Source organism: Taudactylus pleione, unplaced genomic scaffold, assembly GCF_031769625.1.
Source record: "Taudactylus pleione unplaced genomic scaffold, aTauple2 ptg000201l, whole genome shotgun sequence".
Lineage (NCBI taxonomy): Eukaryota > Metazoa > Chordata > Amphibia > Anura > Myobatrachidae > Taudactylus > Taudactylus pleione.
In genome coordinates, this window is record NW_028284603.1 from 59200725 (window position 1) to 59224995 (window position 24271).

The 24271-nt window shown below is 44.6% G+C and overlaps 1 protein-coding gene across 1 annotated transcript in view; it reads right to left on the reverse strand.

Annotated features, from left to right (window-relative positions):
* The window catches only part of RMDN2 (regulator of microtubule dynamics 2), a 165320-nt gene that overhangs the window by 124225 nt on the left and 16824 nt on the right, over positions 1-24271 (reverse strand). The window contains exons 3-4 of the mRNA XM_088477642.1: positions 4859-5057; positions 4221-4323 (exon numbers count right to left, since the gene is read on the reverse strand). Of these exons, the coding sequence (XP_088333768.1) occupies positions 4221-4323; positions 4859-5057 (302 nt within the window). The remainder of the gene's footprint in view (positions 1-4220; positions 4324-4858; positions 5058-24271) is intronic.

The following is a 24271-nucleotide window of genomic DNA, read 5'->3' on the forward strand; positions in this document are numbered from 1 at the left end:
TTTTTTTTTTATTACACAGTAGGTGCTATTCATAACTTTTATAGGATGCTCATTTACCTGGTATTTGAATCGAAGGTTCTATTTGAATTGTTGCCAAAATTGATGCACTTTATGAAATTACATATTTCACAGAGTATTTAAGAAATTATTCTCTACACGACACATTCAGTTCTGGTAAACAGATATCCAAAAATATACCTGCAGTGATCACATTCCCACTTATTTGAATGAGTAGCACGCAGGAAAGGGGCAGAACATCTACAGTACAGATGTGTCCTTATACATCTTTGCTGCAGTCGCGCTAAAAATCCCCTCTTGGAGCGCCAGGTCCCGTGAGACTCTGCCAGCACCGGGCATGTTTTTTGCATCTTAATTTGCTGAAAATGTGTGCTGAGTAATTTGGTATGTAACACTTGTATATCTGTGTGCGACTAAGTCTCTGAATCTGTATATAAAGTGCTACAATGTAGCGGCCGCAGCTTTTTTCATTCCGTTGTGATTCATATACAGACTCAGGTGCACACAGATATACAAGTGTCACATATCACATTAAATCAGCACAGTCTGCTGGTGCGTCCTAGTCTCATCACATTGCCACTTATACATATTTTCACCAAAAATTAGTCTCATGGGACCTGTCGGCTCACTCATGCCAGGTAGGTAGCGCTGCGTGGCGTATTGAGGCTAGATGTAAGAGTACACATTTGTAGGTCAGGCCAGCCAGGCTAGAGCAGAGCCGATCATTACAGCAACGCGAAAGTCTGCAAGATATGAACAAGATATGTCTTGTAGGAAATATTCTGTATTTTAACTAAACGTAATGAACACCATTGTTGTCTGTACACTTTATACTTTTTTTTTTTTTTTTTACAATGTGCGTGGTCGTGTCCTTTAAGATCCAGCAGAGAGGTAGTTCTACATTAAGGAATGGAAACATTTGTAGTCACCTCTATGCAACAACTTATTCAGAGCACCCTTGTCTTGGCCACAAATGTTGCTGATTGATTTTGGTTGGTTACAACAAATTAAGATGGGTAGACACTATACGATTAATCGTTTCGATGCCGATCAGGACGATATAACGTACACATCGTATAGTGTATACACCCGATCCATCGTTCATTGCACTGTCCCATCTGATGTCCTGCACATCAAATGGGACACTGCAATGAGCGACGCGGTGCAGTTACATGCAGCATGTAATGATACATTGTGCGATGTATCGTTACATGGGTCGCCGCGCATTGCTGGGGCACACAATCATATCTTGCGTAATAAAATGTGATTTGACTCAAGCGGATATGGCTGAAAATCTGACTGCACGAAGTTAAGGGGCCGTATTCAATTAGTATCGCAAGTGACATTTCACCTTGCAAAAAGTTTCCGCCATATTCAATTAGAAGACTTTTCGCTGGTGCAGAAACTCAATGCAATGGGATCTGCGAAAAAGTTTTGCCTATGAATAGGTGCCGAAAATAATTGCAGAATTGGGGTTTTGGGGTGCAAAGCTGCGGGAACCCCCCTGCACCCTTGGGACAGTCCCCACAAAGGTAAACTGCGTAAAAAATTTTTTTTACAAATTCTTTAGATCACCCCAAAAAAAGTACTTTCATTTTGGGGGCGAAAAAGTCCAAAGTTGGGGGACAAAACTTAAAAACTAGCAAAATAGACTCCAGGGGGGTGCCCAAGTATGCCCCAGGTGTTTTTAAGTTTGCAGGTGCTTGCGTCAGGTGGATTTTTAAAATTTCTCTTTAGCAACTTAAAAATATGCTAGCTTCCATTTACAGGTACCCCAAATTTGCTGGGACTACTTATTTTCACCAAAAAAAACCTGCTAAATGCAATTCTTCACCACTTATGCAAAGACGCTAAATAGCAGCTATTGAGAGCGTTTAAGTACCTTCAGCAGGGCTATTCGGGAGCATCTAGAGTGATCCCCAATGTCAGTGCATCTTAAGGGTGTCAGGCTGATTTCCCCAAATCTGACAGTACTTTTCGCATGCTAGAGTTTTGCCCGGTCCCGTTTTTGCCGATTTCTAATTGAATACGCGAAAAGCGGGCACGCGCACGATACTTTTTCGCATTGAAATGCAGCGATGTCGGCGAAAAGTCTGGCACTGCGAAAGCTACTGGACTTTACGCCTGGCATTGAATATGCCCCTAGATGTGTGCAGTGATCAACTAATTTAATGAAATGCATACAGATGTGCAGGGGTTGGGTATGAAATACCTGCGGCTGTTAAGTACCCTATCCCTCCCCACTCTCCCCCTAACCCTCCCTTGGTGGTGCCTAATCCTAACCTCCCCGGGGGGGGGGGTGCCTAACCCTAACCTACACCCCCCGGCGGTGCCTAGCCCTAACCCTTCTTCCCACACCCTAAACCTAACCCTCCCAGGTGGGTGCCTAACCCTATCCATGCCCTGGTAATGCCTATCCCTAACCCCCCTCCCTGCAGCCTAACCCTAAATGTCCCCTGGGGGTCCCTAAAGCTAACCCCCCATCCCCGAGCTGCCGCAGATACTTACCCGGATGCTTCGTTCAGGATTCCAGCGGCTGAGATGCAGACGCCGGTATCCTGATCCCATTCGGGATATCAGCATCGGCATTTTGCCGGGCAGCGGGATTCCAGCATCAGTATTTTGACGGTTGACATCCCGTATGCCAGCATATGCACTACATCACGATGTGCACATACTGGTGATCAAAACGTGTACCCACAGGTCTAGCTGCTCATCAGTTGAGCAAAATAGCTGGATTACAAAACGTGAAGGGAATTTGTTTGCGTATTGGTGAAGTAATAGCCAATACTGATGTACAAATAACGTACATGATTTTTTTCAAGCATATAGGTAATTCTATCTTCTTCCAGGAGTTTTAAGTTGTATAATGTACAGACAATCCAGTCTATGAATAGGGCAGAATATTTTAGGAAACTGAACATTTTGAAAAAAACATAACAAAACAAATATGGGGAAATGTAAGAATTCTCTTAAAGAGCAGAGAAGTGGAGAGGTGAAGACGCTGCAACCAATCAGCTTCTAGCTACCATTTATCACGTACATTCTGAATCTATAAAATGATGAAAGGTAGAAGCTGATTGGTTGATATGGCAACATATCCACTTTTTAGAAGGCTTGATACATCTCCTCCATACTCCCAGAATTGTGTGCTCTACAATGAATGGGGGGGGGGAAAAACACTATTATGACCAAAATTTGTTTACAATAACCTTGCTCAGGCAAGAACCCAGTTGCTTCTCCTAAGGTCTGTGCCCATGTGGGTGATCAAAATCAAATGAGACAGATCTAATAAATGGTGGTCAGCCACAGTGACTACACTATATAGACAAAAGTGATTGGACACCCCTGGGCAAGCTAGTTTGGCATGTGTCCACTAGTTGTAATGCATGGTCACATTAACTCTGAGTATAGAGATGTTCTTGATACCTCTGTGCTCCCTGCATTGTGGCAGTTCTATGGAAACAACAAATGTTTTTATCAGGACGACAATGCCACCTGTCATGTTTCCAGGGCGACGCTGGACTGGTATACAGAGAATTCGGTAACCTGGATGGGCCAGCACAGAATCCAAATCTTAACCCCATTAAGAACCTCTGGGACAAATTGGCGCGAAGGGTGCGTTCTAGGCCGACGCGATCTTATTCAGTGTCACAGTTGGTCACTGTACATAAGACGGAATGGCAAAAACATACCGCCTGCTGCTGTCCAGGAACTTGTGGACAGTTTGCCATGAAGGGTGTCTGCAGTAATCACTGCACGTGGTGGATCTACAAAGTACTGACGTCAATAAAATCTTGTTGATCTATTTGCTGTCAGTGTCCAATCACTTTTGTCAACACAGTGTATATTGCACAGTATATGATCATCGGAAAAATGCATTTTAGTTAAACCCAGTGGGATTTTGTGATATTGTGTTCCCAGATTTCTACTGTTTAGTGACTAGTCAATCGGTTTTTAGCTGACAGTGTTTGTCTTCATCTTATGAGTTATATAAGCACAGTGAAAAAAAGTCACTGACCCTGTGGGAGAATATCTGCAGACATATCAACTGCAGGGAGTTTGTACTTATCTTTTTCTATACAAAATAACCCAGGCACAGCTGTTAAAGATAATACAGTTTAATGTAATGGACCTAAGTTTTCAATGCATATGTGCTACACTACCTTTACATGTGTGTTGTGTTTACATGGAGATCTTACCATTGGAAGCATAACCCTTTTTTTCCTCGGCATCACTGGTAAGAAAAAACATGTCACTGTACGCCCGCGCCAGCCTCCACAGGAACTCCACTTTGTTTCCATACTGATTAAAAATAAAAAAGTTCCCATTATATAGGTGACAAGTTCTTCACGCCCACGTTCCTAGCAGAAAACTTTTATGTAAGGCAGCTAATGAACTGTGATCTTCCATGCTACATATTATTTATGAACAAATGTCAGAGTTGGAGTATTAGGCTTGTAATAAATCAAAGTTATCAGAGTAAATGGAAAATAGACAGACACATTTAAAGTGGTATAGTAATTGTTTGGAAGTAAACATGAATAAATTCATTGAAAAATATTTTACGTATTTCATCTAGATTAGCTTTAATAACCATAAAAAGTTTATTTATCTAAAAGAGTCGGTCTGTGCATGCTCAGAAAGTGAATACATGGATATGATGCCATGCAGACTGTACACATTTTGAACATATCAAACCTCACCATCCTGGGAATGAGTGTAAGCAGTACCACAGACGACTGTTTTACATAGGGGAAAAAATGCAGCCCAGGGAGGAAAGTTATGGATGCACCCTGTAGGTAATGTTACAGTCCAGCTTCCTACTAAAATACTTTACCTTTTCCTGCTTGCTGAGCATCATTGTAAACCCTTCCGGCTTCTCTGAATCTGAGCCGTTATGGATGGAATCTGCTCGCTGGAGAAGAGAGAGCAGCTCAGATTCCTCCTCTGTGACTTCAGCATTTTCGGATCGGACATTTCCCACTCCCGGCTCATCTTCGGATTCTGCTTCTGTGTCCGTTTGAGCAGTGATGTATCTAAAAGAGAAAGATCCAAAAGTCTCTAGAAGACAAACTTAAAGGATATTATAAATGTGCTTTTTTCTCACTTATTCTAGAACTGTTCAGCACAACATATATATATATATATATATATATATATTATATATATATATATATATATATATTATATATATATATGTTATGTATTAGAGAACCTCTTATTTCAACATATAAAATTAAACTTTAGCCGGAGTGCCCAATTTAAAAGGCCCAAAATGGTCTGGTGGCATCAGTTTACAGAGCTGATTTGTGGCGGACCAGAACTTGCAAACAGAACTAGATGCTCCTGTGTGCATAGTAAGTTTATAACACAAAACCTTAATTCTGCTTTGTGAAGCAGATTAACTGAAATGAGGTAAAGGCATGGAGAGTGTCATTTTAGCATAATTTCTTGCTTTGCATAAGGCTGCACAGCGCTTACGGATCAGAAACAACACTTGAAATTGTTGTGCTGTGAACTACCGGAGATAGGACTTGTATTTTGGTGGCGATAGATGCATCTAGTAATGGGTGGTACTATTTTGGTGGGGATACCCATTGCTAGGTGCACTTTTCCCAATCTAAAAAAAAAAAGTGTCATATGTCATCATAACAGTATTGATACCCTCCCGCTCCCCCACCCTACATACCAAACTATATTTTAGGAGCAAAATAAAAACAAACAGAAAGCTAAATTATGTTGGGAGTGGTAATAAAGTAGTGAAGGTTGGGCAGTTGACTGAAATATTGGATTTTCCCAAAAGATGAGAGTGGACAGAACAATTAATTTGGTGGTGTGCATCCAGTGCACTTTAACTTTTGAAGAAAGCATCTCTCAGACAAAGTAATGGTACTTGCAGTGTCAGATAGAGTATGAAGGGCACACTGGTGTAATACAGTGGTAGAAGCCCATACTTAAGGGGTGTGGCCATTCGCTACAGAGGCTTGGACAAATCATTAAAGAGGACATAGCCTGTGGACAACATAGATACTACACAGCATGGTCTGGGTCCATATATATATATATATATATATATATTAGGAGTGAGCGGGTTCGGATTTCTGAAATCCGAACCCCCCCGATCCGAGTCAGGCTCGACTTTTCCCGCCTGACTCGGATCTGAAATCGAGGCAAAACGTCATCATCCCGCCTTCCGGGTCTCGCGGGTTTTGGATCCTATATAAGGTACCCGCGTCGGCGCCATTTTCTCACTTGGCTGTGGACAGTGAAGAGGGAGGGTGGGAGTTAGGGCTGGCTGGGCTGTGTAGTGTAGTGCAGAGTAGTGTTGTGCTGTGCTGCGCTGTGCTGCTGTTGTCCACTACTTCAAAGTCCATAGGGGCTGGCTGTGTTGTGCTGTGCTGCTGCTGTTAATAGGGGCTGTGTCCACTACTTCAGAGTCCATAGGGGCTGGCTGGACTGTGTTGTGCAGTCAGTTGTCCATAGGGGCTGTGTCCACTCCAAAGTCCTGTGCAGTGTCCCAGTCCTAAAGGGGTGCTGTAGTGTTGTCCAGGGGGTGCTCTGTCCATCAGGGGTGCTCCCCCAAGTGCTAAAAAAAAAATATTTTCTGTGTTTGTGAATTGTGTGCGCAGTAGCCGCACGTGCATCAACAAAGTAGTGCCAAGCGTGCGCCTGTGTCATAAGTAAAGGGCTGGCTGGCTTGACCGTTAAAGGGTGCTGTAACCCCCAAAGTACACTCCAAACCAAAAAAATATATATTTTCTGTGTTTGTGAATTGTGCGCGCAGTAGCCGCACGTGCATCAACAAAGTAGTGCCAAGCGTGCGCCTGTGTCATAAGTAAAGGGCCGGCTGGCTTGACCGTTAAAGGGTGCTGTAACCCCAAAGTACACTCCAAACCAAAAAAAAAAATATTTTCTGTGTTTGTGAATTGTGTGCGCAGTAGGCGCACGTGCATCAACAAAGGAGCAGCGCCAAGCGTGCGCCTGTGTCCCATAAGTAAAGAGCCGCCTGGCTCATTTCTTAAAGGCTGGTGTAACCCACAAAGTGCACTACTCTCCAGCAAAAATAAAAAAAAATTTTCTGTGTTTAGCCGCACGTATATATCAAATCGATATAACATAAATGGAGGACCAAACTTTCTCCGATAAAAATAAAAGAGAGAAAGATCAAGAACCACTTCCTCCTAGTGCTGAATCTGCTGCCACTAGTCATGACATAGACGATAACATGCCATCAACGTCGTCTGCCAAGGCCGATGCCCAATGTCATAATAGAGGGCACATACAATCCCAAATGAAAAAGTTCAGGAAAATGACCTTGAAAAAAACATTTAAATCAGCTGAAGAGAAACGTAAACTTGCCAATATGCCATTTATGACACGGAGTGGCAAGGAACGGCTAAGGTCGATCCCTAGTTTGTTCATGACTAGTGGTTCAGCTTCACATGACGATGGAAGCCCTCCTCCCACTAAAAAAATCAAAAGAGTTAAGCTGGCAAAAGCACAGCGAAGAACTGTGCTTTCTAAGAAGATATCACAAATCCCCAAGGAGAGTCCAAGTGTGGTGGTGGTTGCGATGCCTGACCTTCCCAGCACTGGACGGGAAGAGGTGGCTCTTTCCACCATTTGCACAGCCCCTGCAAGTGCTGAAAGGAGCACCCACAGTCCACTTGCTGATATGCAAATTGAAGATGTCACTGTTGAAGTACAACAGGATGAGGATACTGGTGTAACTGGCGCTGAGGAGGAAGTTGGCGAGGAGGATTCTGATGGTGATGTGGTTTGTTTAAATCAGGCTCCGGGGGAGACAGTTGTTGTCCGTGGGATGAAAAAGCCCATCACGGACATGCCTGGGCAGAAGACCAAACATTCCACCTCTTTGGTCTGGCAATATTTCTATCCAAATCCGGACAACAACTGTCCTGCCATATGTACCTTATGTAAAGGTGGAATAAGTAGGGGTAGGGACGTTAACCACCAAGGAACATCCTCCCTTATACGGCACCTGCAGCGCGTTCATAATAAGTTACTGTCAAGTTCAGAAACTTTGGCTAAGACCGTAAGCAGTCCAGGGACACCTAAATCCCGTTGTCCTGTTGTATCCAAGCGCCTGCAAACCACACCGTCAACTCCCTCCTCGTCAATTTCCTCCTTAGTCAGGATCGGAAGTAGTCCTGCAGGCCATGTCACTGGCATGACTGACTCTCCTATCCCGGATTCCTCCGGAGGATCCTGCATTGCTACGCCTACTGCTGCCGCTGCTGCTGTTGCTGCTGCTGGGAGTCGTTCATCATCCCAGAGAGGAAGTAGGAACACCACTACTTTTACTAAACAATTGACCCTCCAACAGTCCTTAGCGAGGAGGATGAAGTACGACAGCAGTCATCCTGAAGCAAAACGTATAACTGAGGCCTTGACTGCTATGTTGGTGTTAGACGTGCGTCCGGTATCCGCCATTAGTGCAGTGGGATTTAGACAATTGATGGAGGTAGTGTGTCCCCGGTTCCAAATCCTGTCTAGATTCCACTTCACTAGGCAGGCGATACCGAGACTGTACAGAAACGTCAGAAAAAGTGTCCTCAGTGTCCTGAAAAATGCTGTTGTACCCAATGTCCACTTAACCACGGACATGTGGACAAGTGGAACAGGGCAGACTAAGGACAATATGACTGTGACAGCCACTGGGTAGATGTATCACCTTACGCAGCAACAGCAGCAGCGTCACCAGTCGCAGCATCTCAGAAACGGAAGCTCGTTCCAAGGCAGGCTACGCTGTGTATCACCGGTTTCAGTAAGAGGCACACCGCCGACAACCTCTTAGAGAAACTGAGGGAAATCATCGCCCAGTGGCTTACCCCACTTAGACTCTCCTGGGGATTTGTGATATCTGACAACGCCAGCAATATTGTGCGGGCATTACATCTGGGCAAATTCCAGCACGTCCCATGTTTTGCTCACACAATAAACTTGGTGGTGCAGAATTTTCTGAAAACCGACAGGGGCGTGCAGGAGACGCTTTGGGTGGCCCGAAAAATTTCTGGCCACTTTCGCCATTCAGCGACTGCGTGCCGAAGACTGGAGCGCCAGCAAACACTCTTGAACCTGCCCCGCCATCACCTGAAGCAAGAGGTTGTGACGCAGTGGAACTCAACCCTCTATATGCTTCAGAGGATGGAGGAGCAGCAAAAGGCCATTCAAGCCTATACATCCACCTATGACATAGGCAAAGGAGGGGGTATGCACCTGACTCAAGCGCAGTGGAGAATGATTTCCGTGTTGTGCAAGGTTCTCCAGCCCTTCGAACTTGCCACACGTGAAGTCAGTTCAGACACTGCCAGCTTGAGTCAGGTCATTCCCCTCATCAGGCTTTTGCAGAAGCAGCTGGAGAAAGTGAAGGAGGAGCTAAGAAGGAGCGATTCCGCTCGGCATGTGGGACTTGTGGATGAAGCCCTTCATTCGCTTTGCCAGGATTCCAGGGTGGTCAATCTGTTGAAATCAGACCACTACATTTTGGCCACCGTGCTCGATCCTAGGTTTAAAGCATATGTGGTGTCTCTCTTTCCGGCCGACACAAGCCTGCAGAGGTGCAAAGACCTGCTGGTGAACACACTGTCAGCTGAAGCGGAACGTGACACGTCAACAGCTCCTTCTTCATTTTCTCCCGCAACTGGGGCTGCCAGGAAAAAACTTAGGTATCCTAAGCAACCCGCTGGCGGTGATGCAGGGCAGGCAGGACCAAGTTTGGACATCTGGTCCGGACTGAAGGACCTGGCTACAATTTCTGACATGTCTACTGTCACTGCATATGATACTGTCACCAATGACAGAATGGTGGAGGATTACATCGGTGACAGCATCCAAGTAGGCATGTCAGACAGTCCGTACCTGTACTGGCAGGAAAAAGAGGCAATTTGGAGGCCCCTGTACAAACTGGCTCTATTTTACCTGAGTTGCCCCCCCTCCAGTGTGTACTCCGAAAGAGTGTTTAGTGCAGCCGGGAACCTTGTCAGCGAAAGGCGTAGGAGGTTGCTTCCACAGAATGTGGAGAAGATGATGTTCATCAAAATTAATTATCAGCTCTTCCAGGGAGACCAGCCTCCAGAACGTATAGAGGGACCTGTGGTGGTGGATTCAAGTGGGGTCGAGTTAATACTTTGTGAGGATGAGGATGTACACACTGAAGAGGGTGAGGAATCGGTGGATGAGGAGGATGAGGATGACATCTTGCCTCCGTAGAGCCAGTTTGTGCAGGGACACATTAATTGCCAGCTTGTTTTGTGGGGGCCTAAACGAACCAATCATTTCAGCCACAGTCGTGTGGCAGACCCTGGCGCTGAAATGATTGGTTTGTTAAAGTGTGCATGTCCTGTTTATACAACATAAGGGTGGGTGGGAGGGCCCGAGGACAATTCCATCTTGCACCTCTTTTTTTTCTTTGCATTATGTACAGTTTGGGGTCTAGTTTTTCAAACTGCCATCCTGTCTGCCACTGCAGTATCACGCCTAGATGGGTCACGTGTTTGTGCCGCCCACTCGTGTCGCTTAGCATAGTCATTCAGCTACCTCGGTGCAACCTTTTGGACATAAAAACACTATTGTGAGGTGTGAGGTGTTCAGAATAGACTGGAAATGAGTGGAAATTAAGGTTATTGAGGTTAATAATGGCATAGGGGCAGAAAAACCTACAAATTCTGTGATTTTAGCTGTTTTTATGCTTTTTTTCTAAAAAATACAGATCCAAAACACAAAACCCAGAACCCAAAACACGGAAGGGTGGTTTTGGCAAAACCAATCCAGATCCAAAACACGAAGAAAGATCCAGATCCAAAACCCGAAAAGTGGCCGGTGCACACCCCTAATATATATTAGGGGTGTGCACCGGCCACTTTTCGTGTTTTGTGTTTTGGTTTTGGATCTGGATCTTTCTTCGTGTTTTGGATCTGGTTTGGTTTTGCCAAAACCACCCTTCCGTGTTTTGGGTTCTGGGTTTTGTGTTTTGGATCTGTATTTTTTTGAAAAAAAGCATAAAAACAGCTAAAATCACAGAATTTGTAGGTTTTTCTGCTCCTATGCTATTATTAACCTCAATAACCTTAATTTCCACTCATTTCCAGTCTATTCTGAACACCTCACACCTCACAATAGTGTTTTTATGTCCAAAAGGTTGCACCGAGGTAGCTGGATGACTATGCTAAGCGACACGAGTGGGCGGCACAAACACGTGACCCATCTAGGAGTGACACTGCAGTGGCAGACAGGATGGCAGTTTGAAAAACTAGGCCCCAAACTGTACATAATGCAAAGAAAAAAAAGAGGTGCAAGATGGAATTGTCCTTGGGCCCTCCCACGCACCCTTATGTTGTATAAACAGGACATGCACACTTTAACAAACCAATCATTTCAGCGCCAGGGTCTGCCACACAACTGTGGCTGAAATGATTGGTTCGTTTGGGCCCCCACAAAACAAGCTGGCAATTAATGTGTCCCTGCACAAACTGGCTCTACGGAGGCAAGATGTCATCCTCATCCTCCTCATCCACCGATTCCTCACCCTCTTCAGTGTGTACATCCTCATCCTCACAAAGTATTAACTCGTCCCCACTTGAATCCACCACCACAGGTCCCTCTGTACCTTCTGGAGGCTGGTCTCCCTGGAAGAGCTGATAATTCATTTTGATGAACATCATCTTCTCCACATTCTGTGGAAGCAACCTCCTACGCCTTTCGCTGACAAGGTTCCCGGCTGCACTAAACACTCTTTCGGAGTACACACTGGAGGGGGGGCAACTCAGGTAAAATAGAGCCAGTTTGTACAGGGGCCTCCAAATTGCCTCTTTTTCCTGCCAGTACAGGTATGGACTGTCTGACATGCCTACTTGGATGCTGTCACCGATGTAATCCTCCACCATTCTGTCAATGGTGACAGTATCATATGCAGTGACAGTAGACATGTCAGAAATTGTTGCCAGGTCCTTCAGTCCGGACCAGATGTCCAAACTTGGTCCTGCCTGCCCTGCATCACCGCCAGCGGGTTGCTTAGGTTACCTAAGTTTTTTCCTGGCAGCCCCAGTTGCGGGAGAAAATGAAGAAGGAGCCGTTGACGTGTCACGTTCCGCTTCAGCTGACAGTGTGTTCACCAGCAGGTCTTTGCACCTCTGCAGGCTTGTGTCGGCCGGAAAGAGAGACACCACATAGGCTTTAAACCTAGGATCGAGCACGGTGGCCAAAATGTAGTGGTCTGATTTCAACAGATTGACCACCCTGGAATCCTGGCAAAGCGAATGAAGGGCTTCAGCCACAAGTCCCACATGCTGAGCGGAATCGCTCCTTCTTAGCTCCTCCTTCACTTTCTCCAGCTGCTTCTGCAAAAGCCTGATGAGGGGAATGACCTGACTCAAGCTGGCAGTGTCTGAACTGACTTCACGTGTGGCAAGTTCGAAGGGCTGGAGAACCTTGCACAACACGGAAATCATTCTCCACTGCGCTTGAGTCAGGTGCATACCCCCTCCTTTGCCTATGTCATAGGTGGATGTATAGGCTTGTATGGCCTTTTGCTGCTCCTCCATCCTCTGAAGCATATAGAGGGTTGAGTTCCACCGCGTCACAACTTCTTGCTTCAGGTGATGGCGGGGCAGGTTCAAGAGTGTTTGCTGGCGCTCCAGTCTTCGGCACGCAGTCGCTGAATGGCGAAAGTGGGCAGAAATTTTTCGGGCCACCCAAAGCGTCTCCTGCACGCCCCTGTCGCTTTTCAGAAAATTCTGCACCACCAAGTTTATTGTGTGAGCAAAACATGGGACGTGCTGGAATTTGCCCAGATGTAATGCCCGCACAATATTGCTGGCGTTGTCAGATATCACAAATCCCCAGGAGAGTCTAAGTGGGGTAAGCCACTGGGCGATGATTTCCCTCAGTTTCTCTAAGAGGTTGTCGGCGGTGTGCCTCTTACTGAAACCGGTGATACACAGCGTAGCCTGCCTTGTAACGAGCTGGCGTTTCTGAGATGCTGCTACTGGTGACGCTGCTGCTGTTGCTGCGTAAGGTGATACATCTACCCAGTGGGCTGTCACAGTCATATAGTCCTTAGTCTGCCCTGTTCCACTTGTCCACATGTCCGTGGTTAAGTGGACATTGTGTACAACGGCATTTTTCAGGACACTGAGGACACTTTTTCTGACGTTTCTGTACAGTCTCGGTATCGCCTGCCTAGTGAAGTGGAATCTAGACGGGATTTGGAACCGGGGACACACTACCTCCATCAATTGTCTAAATCCCACTGCACTAATGGCGGATACCGGACGCACGTCTAACACCAACATAGCAGTCAAGGCCTCAGTTATACGTTTTGCTTCAGGATGACTGCTGTCGTACTTCATCCTCCTCGCTAAGGACTGTTGGAGGGTCAATTGTTTAGTAAAAGTAGTGGTGTTCCTACTTCCTCTCTGGGATGATGAACGACTCCCAGCAGCAGCAACAGCAGCAGCGGCAGCAGTAGGCGTAGCAATGCAGGATCCTCCGGAGGAATCCCGGATAGGAGAGTCAGTCATGCCAGTGACATGGCCTGCAGGACTACTTCCGATCCTGACTAAGGAGGAAATTGACGAGGAGGGAGTTGACGGTGTGGTTTGCAGGCGCTTGGATACAACAGGACAACGGGATTTAGGTGTCCCTGGACTGCTTACGGTCTTAGCCAAAGTTTCTGAACTTGACAGTAACTTTTTATGAACGCGCTGCAGGTGCCGTATAAGGGAGGATGTTCCTAGGTGGTTAACGTCCCTACCCCTACTTATTCCACCTTTACATAAGGTACATATGGCAGGACAGTTGTTGTCCGGAATTGGATAGAAATATTGCCAGACCAAAGAGGTGGAATGTTTGGTCTTCTGCCCAGGCATGACCGTGATGGGCTTTTTCATCCCACGGACAACAACTGTCTCCCCCGGAGCCTGATTTAAACAAACCACATCACCATCAGAATCCTCCTCGCCAACTTCCTCCTCAGCGCCAGCTACACCAGTATCCTCATCCTGTTGTACTTCAAAAGTGACATCTTCAATTTGCATATCAGCAAGTGGACTGTGGGTGCTCCTTTCAGCACTTGCAGGGGGCGTGCAAATGGTGGAAAGAGCCACCTCTTCCCGTCCAGTGCTGGGAAGGTCAGGCATCGCAACCACCACCACACTTGGACTCTCCTTGGGGATTTGTGATATCATCTTAGAAAGCACAGTTCTTCGCTGTGCTTTTGCCAGCTTAACTCTTTTGATTTTTTTAGTGGGAGGAGGGCTTCCATCGTCATGTGAAGCTGAACCACTAGTCATGAACATACTAGGGATTGACCTTAGCCGTTCCTTGCCACTCCGTGTCGTAAATGGCATATTGGCAAGTTTACGTTTCTCTTCAGCTGATTTAAATGTCTTTTTCAAGGTCATTTTCCTGAACTTTGCCATTTGGGATTGTATGTGCCCTCTACTATGACATTGGGCATCGGCCTTGGCAGACGACGTTGATGGCATGTTATTGTCTATGTCATGACTAGTGGCAGCAGCTTCAGCACTAGGAGGAAGTGGTTCTTGATCTTTCTCTATTTTATTTTTATCGGAGAAAGTTTGGTCCTCCATTTATGTTATATCAATTTGATATATACGTGCGGCTAAAGACAGAAAATATATTTTTTTTTGGTTTGGACTGGAGTGTACTTTCGGGGGTTACAGCACCCTTAACGGTCAAGCCAGCCGGCCCTTTACTTATGACACAGGCGCACGCTTGGCACTACTTTGTTGATGCACGTGCAGCTACTGCGCACACAATTCACAAACACAGAAAATAATTTTTTTTTTGGTTTGGACTGGAGTGTACTTTCGGGGGTTACAGCACCCTTAACGGTCAAGCCAGCCGGCCCTTTACTTATGACACAGGCGCACGCTTGGCACTACTTTGTTGATGCACGTGCGGCTACTGCGCACACAATTCACAAACACAGAAAATATATTATTTTTTTTAGCACTTCGTGGGAGCACCCCTGATGGACAGTGCACCCCCTGGACAACACTACAGCACCCCTTTAGGACTGGGACACTGCACAGGACTTTGGAGTGGACACAGCCCCTATGGAGAACTGACTGCACAACACAGTCTAGCCAGCCCCTATGGACTTTGAAGTAGTGGACACAGCCCCTATTAACAACAGCAGCACAGCACAACACAGCCAGCCCCTATGGACTTTGAAGTAGTGGACAACAGCAGCACTACACTACACTACACAGCCCTAACTCCCACCCTCCCTCTTCACTGTCCACAGCCGAGTGAGAAAATGGCGCCGACGTGGGTACCTTATATAGGATCCAAAACCCGCGAGACTCGGAAGGCGGGATGATGACGTTTTGCCTCGATTTCAGATCCGAGTCAGGCGGGAAAAGTCGAGCCTGACTCGGATCGGACTCGGATCGGGGGGGTTCGGATTTCAGAAATCCGAACCCGCTCACCCCTAATATATATATATATATATATATATATATAATAAATACTGATAGTTCTTGCAGTATAATCTAACAGATTATGCACTGTAGTGAATATAGTATATTCCTGGGAATGCAGTATAATCGTATAACATATGTATAATAAAGCACAGGATTATGAACCAGTCTATGTACTGTATATTAAACATTAATGCACTGTGCATATTATAGCCGACTCCCAAACACACCAGTCAGTGTCTAAAACTCAATGCTATATTTATATATCTATGTTACTATGACAGAAGAAAACATCAATCTGTTAACCTAACTGCTAATTTTGATTGTCAGGAGGGTGAATCTTGATGCAGTTTCTATAGAAACAAACCAAGCACCCATGTTCATCCATGTTCCAGTTCTATCAGATAAACTCTCTAATAAAAGGAACAATGTATATTAATGTATAATTTCAGTGCTGGTCTGGAACCTGACAGGGGGTGGGGCCTACTAGGGATTTCTCCTGTACCCCTGTAGACCAGTCTGACCCTGGCTTCTAGTATGTTAAAATTTAGTAATAACTGTACAAAATGGGTTTACTAGTTTTAAAATATGCTTCAACATAATGTCTCTCTTAAGGTGCATACACACGTAACGATTTTGAAACCAACGATTTTCTGCCAGATTTTCCCTTGAAAAGGTGAACGATTTTTGTAGTGTAATGAACGATTTTTACAACAATGAACGAAAAATGTTCCTTCCCTTAATGAAAATCGTTATGTTGGACAGTCTGAAATGGATGATGAACGATAACTACAAACTACAAACGGGAGCGCGCTTGAACGATCATCGTTCATTATAACTGAACAATTTTTTGAACGATTGAACGATAACGACGTCGTTAACGACAAATCGTTCAAAAAATCGTTACTTGTGTATGCACCTTAAGAATTATGTGGATATTTTACATTTTAAATATTGTTGTTGTACTGTACACAGCAAAGTGTGTGCAAATAATTTTAATATTGTGACAAGGAAATTGGATGACAATTTGCTAAACAAAAGGCAGACATTGTCGGAGTACCTTCTAAAACTTACCTCGATCCCACAAAATTCCAGCTGACACAGGGCCTGATTCAGACGCGGGCGCTATTTGCGGACGGTCATTCCAAAAAAGAGGCCGGCTATTTAAATTGAGCGCTCGCTCTTTGCGGTTTGTTGACGCCTCTATGTCTGAGCGAGGGAACGAAAAATGCGTTCGCTATTTTGTAAAGACGCCCCTTTGCCGTTCGCATCACACGTCATTTCCGGTATTTATTAGATTAATTGGGTACATCGAAAGGCATCTGAACTGCTCGCAGTGCTTGTGGTAGGTTTTTCTTACCGCTATCACTGCGAGCAGTTCAGGCTAAAAGACAACCAAGTGACATGGTTGATGACGCTCCTTTACTAATTATGCACTCCCATTAAACGTCCTTTTGACCGTTTGGCATGCCTGCGTTCGGATATCCACTCCCCCGTTTTCAAGCACCTTCCCCTGTTACCACCCACAAACGGTACATTCTGTCAATCAAATTAGCAGCCCCTCGCTGTTTTGCGAGCGCACGATTTCCGACCGCAATGACTGTTTTGCATGCGCATTACGACCCATACGCATGCGCAGTTGTGCGAACATCGCTCAGAGCGAACAAGCGACCGCTTACGAGCGGCTCTGAATCAGGCCCATAGTGCATTCAGTGCATTTAATGTCATTATTTTACAGAGATGAGAGCTGCCAGCCCTTTTTTGGAAACCAGTTTTGCAGGACTTCTCTACCTGGTTCTTGACAGTACTGTTCAGTTTGTAAAAGTCACTTCAGTTTTTGGACGTACTGTTTTCTGGGATGGCACTGATTGGTCATTACCCACGGGGTCTTTATCTTTAAAAACTCTCAGCTGTTTCATACCGTAAATGAACCTCACCTCCTGGCGGACCAGAGGACTTACTACTCTTGCCGATATCCTTGCCCTGCAGTCACTGATACCTTTTGCCCATCTCCAGGCCACCTTGAGTCTTCTTCACCCATCACCCCTCAGAATGTGAAGGGAGCGCGTAAAACTGCCATTGCCATGAGCCTGCCTCCTGCATAACGTCTGAGTAAGTTATTCACCTGTAAGTCTAAAGGAGCGATTACATACCAGTATCTCTCTCTACAGCTTGGGAAGACAGATCTTCAATGCACCATCACCCCTAAGCAGTGGGAATGTATCCACACCACGTCATTCCACCTCTCTGAAAGCACTAACCATGAGTAAATGCACATTAAACACCTGAACAGGCTTTAGCTTACACCGGCTAGTTTACATACAATGTGGCCAACCTGGTCAAAGTTTTGCTGGCAGCAGTGCAATACAGTGGTGACGTGTTTTACACTTTCTGGAGCTGCCAAATCAAACATCCATTCTGGGTAGAGGTTTTCCAGTTAATCTTTTCAGTCCTAAAAATCCCTGTGCCCCCATCACAATCCTTGGCGCTACTTCACTGGTACCCTCTTTCGGTCCCCAAATTGGACTGCTATGCATTGGATCACATTTTTCTGGTGGCTTGGGTTGCCCTAGCACAACACTGGAAATAACCTCTCTCTTCCTCCATTGCCAAAGTGATTTCCAAGGTTCAGTATAACTTTGAAATGGAAACCCTAGAATATTGGTTCTCAAACTTTTTTCTGCTGCGACACACTGAAGAGTAAAACCCACATATGTGTGACACAAACTTTTAAAGATATAAATGTAAATTAACCTTATAGTACACACTCCAAAGGTTCTTTACTTACCAAACACACCTTTTTCACACATTCTCTGTAATCATTGTAGTTTACTTACCTTAGGTCTTTTTTTCCTCTTGTCTCCTATCCTACGGAGTCTACGGCTGTCTGCTCCCGGCTCCTCTCAGTGACAGACATCATGATGCTGAGAGGTCTGCACTGCTTGAACCTGCCTGCCTGCTCTGGGATGCAGTTAGGAAGCTGACGGTCGAAAAATGCTGAAAGCCGGCTTCCCGACTGTGCAATCCTGACAGGGCACTAATGATAGGCGTCGAAATCCCGACGCCTATCATTATCCCTACACTGCCTGCTGCTACCTCCAGTCTCACTCCAGTTAAGCCTTCATCTACTAGCAAGTCCTCTGAGTACATCTCTCATGACTCAGCTCTGATAATCGGTCTGTAGCATTTGTTAGCAGATTCTGTCCCCTGAGTTCTCAAACACTGGTTCCAGACCCTTATCCCTACTTTCAGGGTAAGGGGTTGAGTTCCACTCAGTTGGTTCGAGAGCAGAACTGGAGTCTCGCTAATGGTTGTGCATCTCATTCTATCGGTAGCGCGATTCTCCGCACTAGCGTTAACACTATAGCTGGGCATATCTGTAATAGGATGAGAGGGAGTGCCAGCTTAGGAGACTCCTATGCAATGCGTAGACTGGTAGATTCTGTAATGATCAGACAACTGGCCACTCACGTCAGGCTGTTGGTCTGAGTCCTATTACTCTCATCACATGATCACCTGTCTGGCATTGCACTCGGTTGATAGAACACTTGCTTTTATCGAGCCCTCAGACCTTTATGCAGGTGCCAGCGATAGCGGTATTCCTGCTTACTGGTTGCCGTTCGTTCAGCTCAGTTTGCACCTGTGCGGGTTGTGCTCCTGTGTTTATCAGATCTGACCCAGGCTGCCTCGCACCACTCTAGGACTGATATACTGTTTTTAACCCGGGTGTCTCGCTACCATTCTCGTACTGATATATTTGCTTTGACCCCAGCTTGCGCTCACTATTCTCAGACTGATATACTAATAAAGATCTGGCTTGTTCACCTTTATTTTCTAAATGGTACTACGATTTGGGATTATTTTTAAAATGGTACTACGATTTAAGATTATACTATCTATCTGTGTTCCTGGACTTGAGCAATGCTTTGGTCAGCAAATACATAGATGCAAATCCAAACTACCACTTTATATGTGCTAAGAACGCTGGCCTCTACACCTGTGCTTCATCAAGACACAGTTCCAGTTCTTTCCCAGTTTCCTTAATTACTTCACCCCACGCAGCTTCTGTATCATCACACTATAATTCATCTTGTACGTACAGGCTGGTTCCATTATTTACTTCCAGTGTAAGTATTACATTGACTGTGTTGTAGTAATTTCCAATATCATCTATACCTGCTAGTAAGCCTTTAATAATTGAAGTTAAATCCACAGGGCATTTCAGTGTCTGTGATCATGGTAACAACTGTGAGAAAGTGGATTTCAACCGGAAAACTCCTGGAGGAGAGATGCAGCCGGTGGCCACAGTGGTGGGCGGGGTGACTTGTGTCATTATGGATGGTGGGTAACGACGATGCCACATTGAAGCAATGCTGCTTATTCTGCTTTTAATAACACAGTGTTTTGGAACAGTTACAGTCAGGTGCATAAATATTGGGACATTGACAGAATTTTCATATTTTTGCAAACTCTGTCCAAGCTCTGTCCTCTTGTGGGTAATATTCTAAGGCCCACTCTTGTGGTTGGCAATGTGATCATTGCAGGAGGGCCATTGATAAGATCAGTGCATTGGATTTGCACAATTATCTCCAGCAGGCCTGGACTAATGACTCCAAATATTAGGTGCCAGCAATGTTCTAATGATAATGTGATACATGTTTAAAAAAACAAAACCAACAACAATATGGGATGCGGACTGTGCACATTAGCAGTTGTGGCTAATTCAGATGACTAGCTAATTATACCAGTCATACCCCCACACAATAAGCTATGATATTCATTGCATTATATACTATACTATGCCCACCATTTAATATGAGCTATATGTCTTTACTGATTGTTTGGCATACCTATTTTACCTGTAGTTTTCCTATATTATTGTACCACCCTGTAGCAAATAGATTATACTGTGCCCTTGTGAAGGAGTGAACCATCCTTGTCTATATAATACGCCCCCTACACCCCAGCATGATGATGTCATATCTTATAACAGATTACCTTTTAATTGTTTAGTGGCTTTGTCGGCAATGTGTTGATACCAACTAGTGCCCATATTTTATTTGTCCTGTGTCACTATACCTGGCCACTAATAGAATGTGCACCGAAACATTGTCACCACCATCATTACCACACCTATATCTGAGGAAAAATCAGATTTGGTTCCGGGAGTAAATACAGTCAGGTGCATAAATATTGGGACATTGACAGAATTTTCATATTTTGGCCTCTAATCACCACCACAATGGCTTTGAAATTAAACAAACAAGATGTGCTTTAACTGCAGACTTTCAGATTTAATTTGAGGGTAATTACATCCAAATCAGGTGAATGATGTAGGAATTACAACGGTTTCTATATGTGCCTCCCACTTTTTAAAGGGGCCAAAAGTAATGGGACTATCAACTCAAAAGCTATTTCATGGACAGGTGTGGGCTATTCCCTCATTATTTCATTATCAAATAAGCAGGTAAAAGGTCTGGAGTTGATTCTAGGTGTGACATTTGCATTTGAAATCAGTTGCTATCGACTCTCATTATTAGATCCAAACAGCTGTCACTATCATTGAAGCAAGTAATCATTAGGCTGAAAAATCAAAACAAACCCATCAGAGAGATAGCAAAAACATTAGGTGTGGCCAAATCAACTGTTTGGAACATTCTTAAAAAGAAAGAATGCACCGAAGAGCTCAGCAACACCAAAAGACTCGGAAGACCACAGAAAACAACTGTGCTGGATGACAGAAGAATTATTTCCCTGGTGAAGAAAAACCCCTTCACAACAGTTGGCCAAATCAAGAACACTCTCCAGGAGGTAGGTGTATATGTGTCAAAGTCAACAATCAAGAGAAGACTTCACAAGAGTGAAAATAGAGGATTCACCACAAGATGTAAACCATTGGTGAGCCTCAAAAACAGGAAGACCAGATTAGAGTTTGCCAAACAACATCTAAAAAAGCCATTACAGTTCTGGAACAACATCCTATGGACAGATGAGACAAAGATAAACTTGTACCAGAGTGATGGGAAGAGAAGAGTATGGAGAAGGAAAGGAACTGCTCATGAACCAAAACATACCACCTCATCAGTGAAGCATGGTGGTGGTAGTGTCATGGCGTGGGCATGTATGGCTGCCAATGGAACTGGTTCCCTTGTATTTATTGATAATGTGACTGCTGACAAAAGCAGCAGAATGAATTCTGAAGTGTTTCGGGCAATATTATATGCTCATATTCAGTCAAATGCTTCAGAACTCATTGGACGGCGCTTCACAGTGCAGATGGACAATGACCCGAAGCATACTGCAAAAGCAACCAAAGAGGTTTTTTAAGGCTAAAAAGTGGAATGTTACGCAATGGCCAAGTCAATCCCCTGACCTGAATCCGATTGAGCATGCATTTCACTTGATGAAGACAAAACTGAAGGGAAAATGCCCCAAGAACAAGCAGGAACTGAAGACATTTGCAGTAGAGGCCTGGCAGAGCATCACCAGGGATGAAACCCAGCGTCTGGTGATGTCTATGCGTTTCAGATTTCAGGCTGTAATTGCCTGCAAAGGATTTGCAACAAAGTATTAAAAAGTGAAAGTTAGATTTAGGATTGTTTAGTTTGTCCCATTACTTTTGGCCCCTCAAAAAGTGGGAGGCACATATAGAAACCGTTGTAATTCCTACACCGTTCACCTGATTTGGATGTAATTGCCCTCAAATTAAATCTGAAAGTCTGCAGTTAAAGCACATCTTGTTTGCTTCATTTCAAAGCCATTGTGGTGGTGATTAGAGGCCAAAATATGAAAATTCTGTCAATGTCCCAATATTTATGCACCTGACTGTATTTACTCCCGGAACCAAATCCGATTTTTCCTCAGATATAGGTGTGGTAATGATGGTGGTGACAATGTTTCGGTGCACATTCTATTAGTGGCCAGGTATAGTGACACAGGACAAATAAAATATGGGCACTAGTTGGTATCAACACATTGCCGACAAAGCCACTAAACAATTAATCTGTTATAAGATATGACATCATCATTCTGGGGTGTAGGGGGCGTATTATATAGACAAGGATGGTTCACTCCTTCACAAGGGCACAGTATAATCTATTTGCTACAGGGTGGTACAATAATATAGTAAAACTACTGGTAAAATAGGTATGCCAAACAATCAGTAATGACATATAGCTCATATTAAATAGTGGGCATAGTATAGTATATAATGCAATGAATATCATAGCTTATTGTGTGGGGGTATGACTGGTATAATTAGCTAGTCATCTGAATTAGCCACAACTGCTAATGTGCACAGTCCGCATCCCATATTGTTGTTGGTTTTGTTTTTTTAAACATGTATCACATTATCATTAGAACATTGCTGGCACCTAATATTTGGAGTCATTAGTCCAGGCCTGCTGGAGAAAATTGTGCAAATCCAAAAAAAAACACACTATCGGTGCAGATGTAGTGTTATGCACATGCACTGATCTTATCAATGGCCCTCCTGCAATGATCACATTGCCAACCACAAGAGTGGGCCTTAGAGTATTACTCACAAGAGGACAGAGCTTGGACAGAGTTTGCATTAGTGTATACCTGTGTGCATATATAGAGCCATGGCCAAAAGTTTTGAGAATGACAAGTATTGGTTTTCACAAAGTCTGCTGCTTCAGTGTTTATGATGGCAATTTGCATATACTGTACTCCAGAACGTCATGAAGAGTGATCAGATGAATTGCAATTAACTGCAAAATCCCTCTTGCCATGACAATTAACTTAATCCCAAAAACAACATTTCAACTGCATTTCAGCCCTGCCACAAAAAGGACCAGCTGACATCATGTCAGTGATTCTGTCGTTAACACAGGTGAGAGTGTTGACGATGATAAGGCTGGAGATCACTCTGTCATGCTGATTGGGTAACAATAACAGACTGGAAGCTTTAAAAGGAGGGTGGAGCTTGAAATCATTGTTCTTCCTCTGTTAACCATGGTTACCTGCAAGGAAACACGTGCAGTCATCATTGCTTTGCACAAAAAGGGCTTCACAGGCAAAGATTGCTAGTAAGATTGCACCTAAGTCAATCATTTATCAGATCATCAAGAACTTCAAGGAGAGAGGTTCAATAGTTGTGAAGAAGGCTTCAGGGCGCACAAGACCGTCCAGCAAGCGACAAGACTTTCTCCTACAGTTGATTCAGCTGTGGGACCAGGGCACCACCAGTACAGAGCTTGCTCAGGAATGGCAGCAGGCAGGTGTGAGTGCATCTTCATGCAAGTGAGGCGAAGAATTTTGAAGGATGGTCTGGTGTCAAGAAGGGCAGCAAAGAAGCCACTTCTCTCCAAGAAAAGCATCAGGGACAGACTGATATTCTGCAAAAGGTACAGGGATTGTACTGCTGAGGACTGGGATATAAGTTATTTTCTCTGATGATTCCCTTTTCAGATTGTTTGGGGCATCTGGAAAAATGCTTGTCCGGACAAGGAAAGGTGAGCTCTACCATCAGTCCTGTGTCATGCCAACAGTAAAGCATCCTGGGACCATTCATGTTGGGGTTGCTTCTCAGCCAAGGGAGTGTGCTCACTCACAATTTTTCCTAAGTACACAGCAATGAATAAAGAATGGTACCAAAACATCCTCCAATAGCAACTTCTCCCAACCATCCAAGAACCATTTGATGATAAGCAATGCCTTTTCCAGCATGATGGAGCACCTTGCCATAAGGCAAAAGTGATAACTAAGTGGCTTGGGGAACAAATCATAGACACTTTGGGTCCATGGCCAGGAAACTCCCC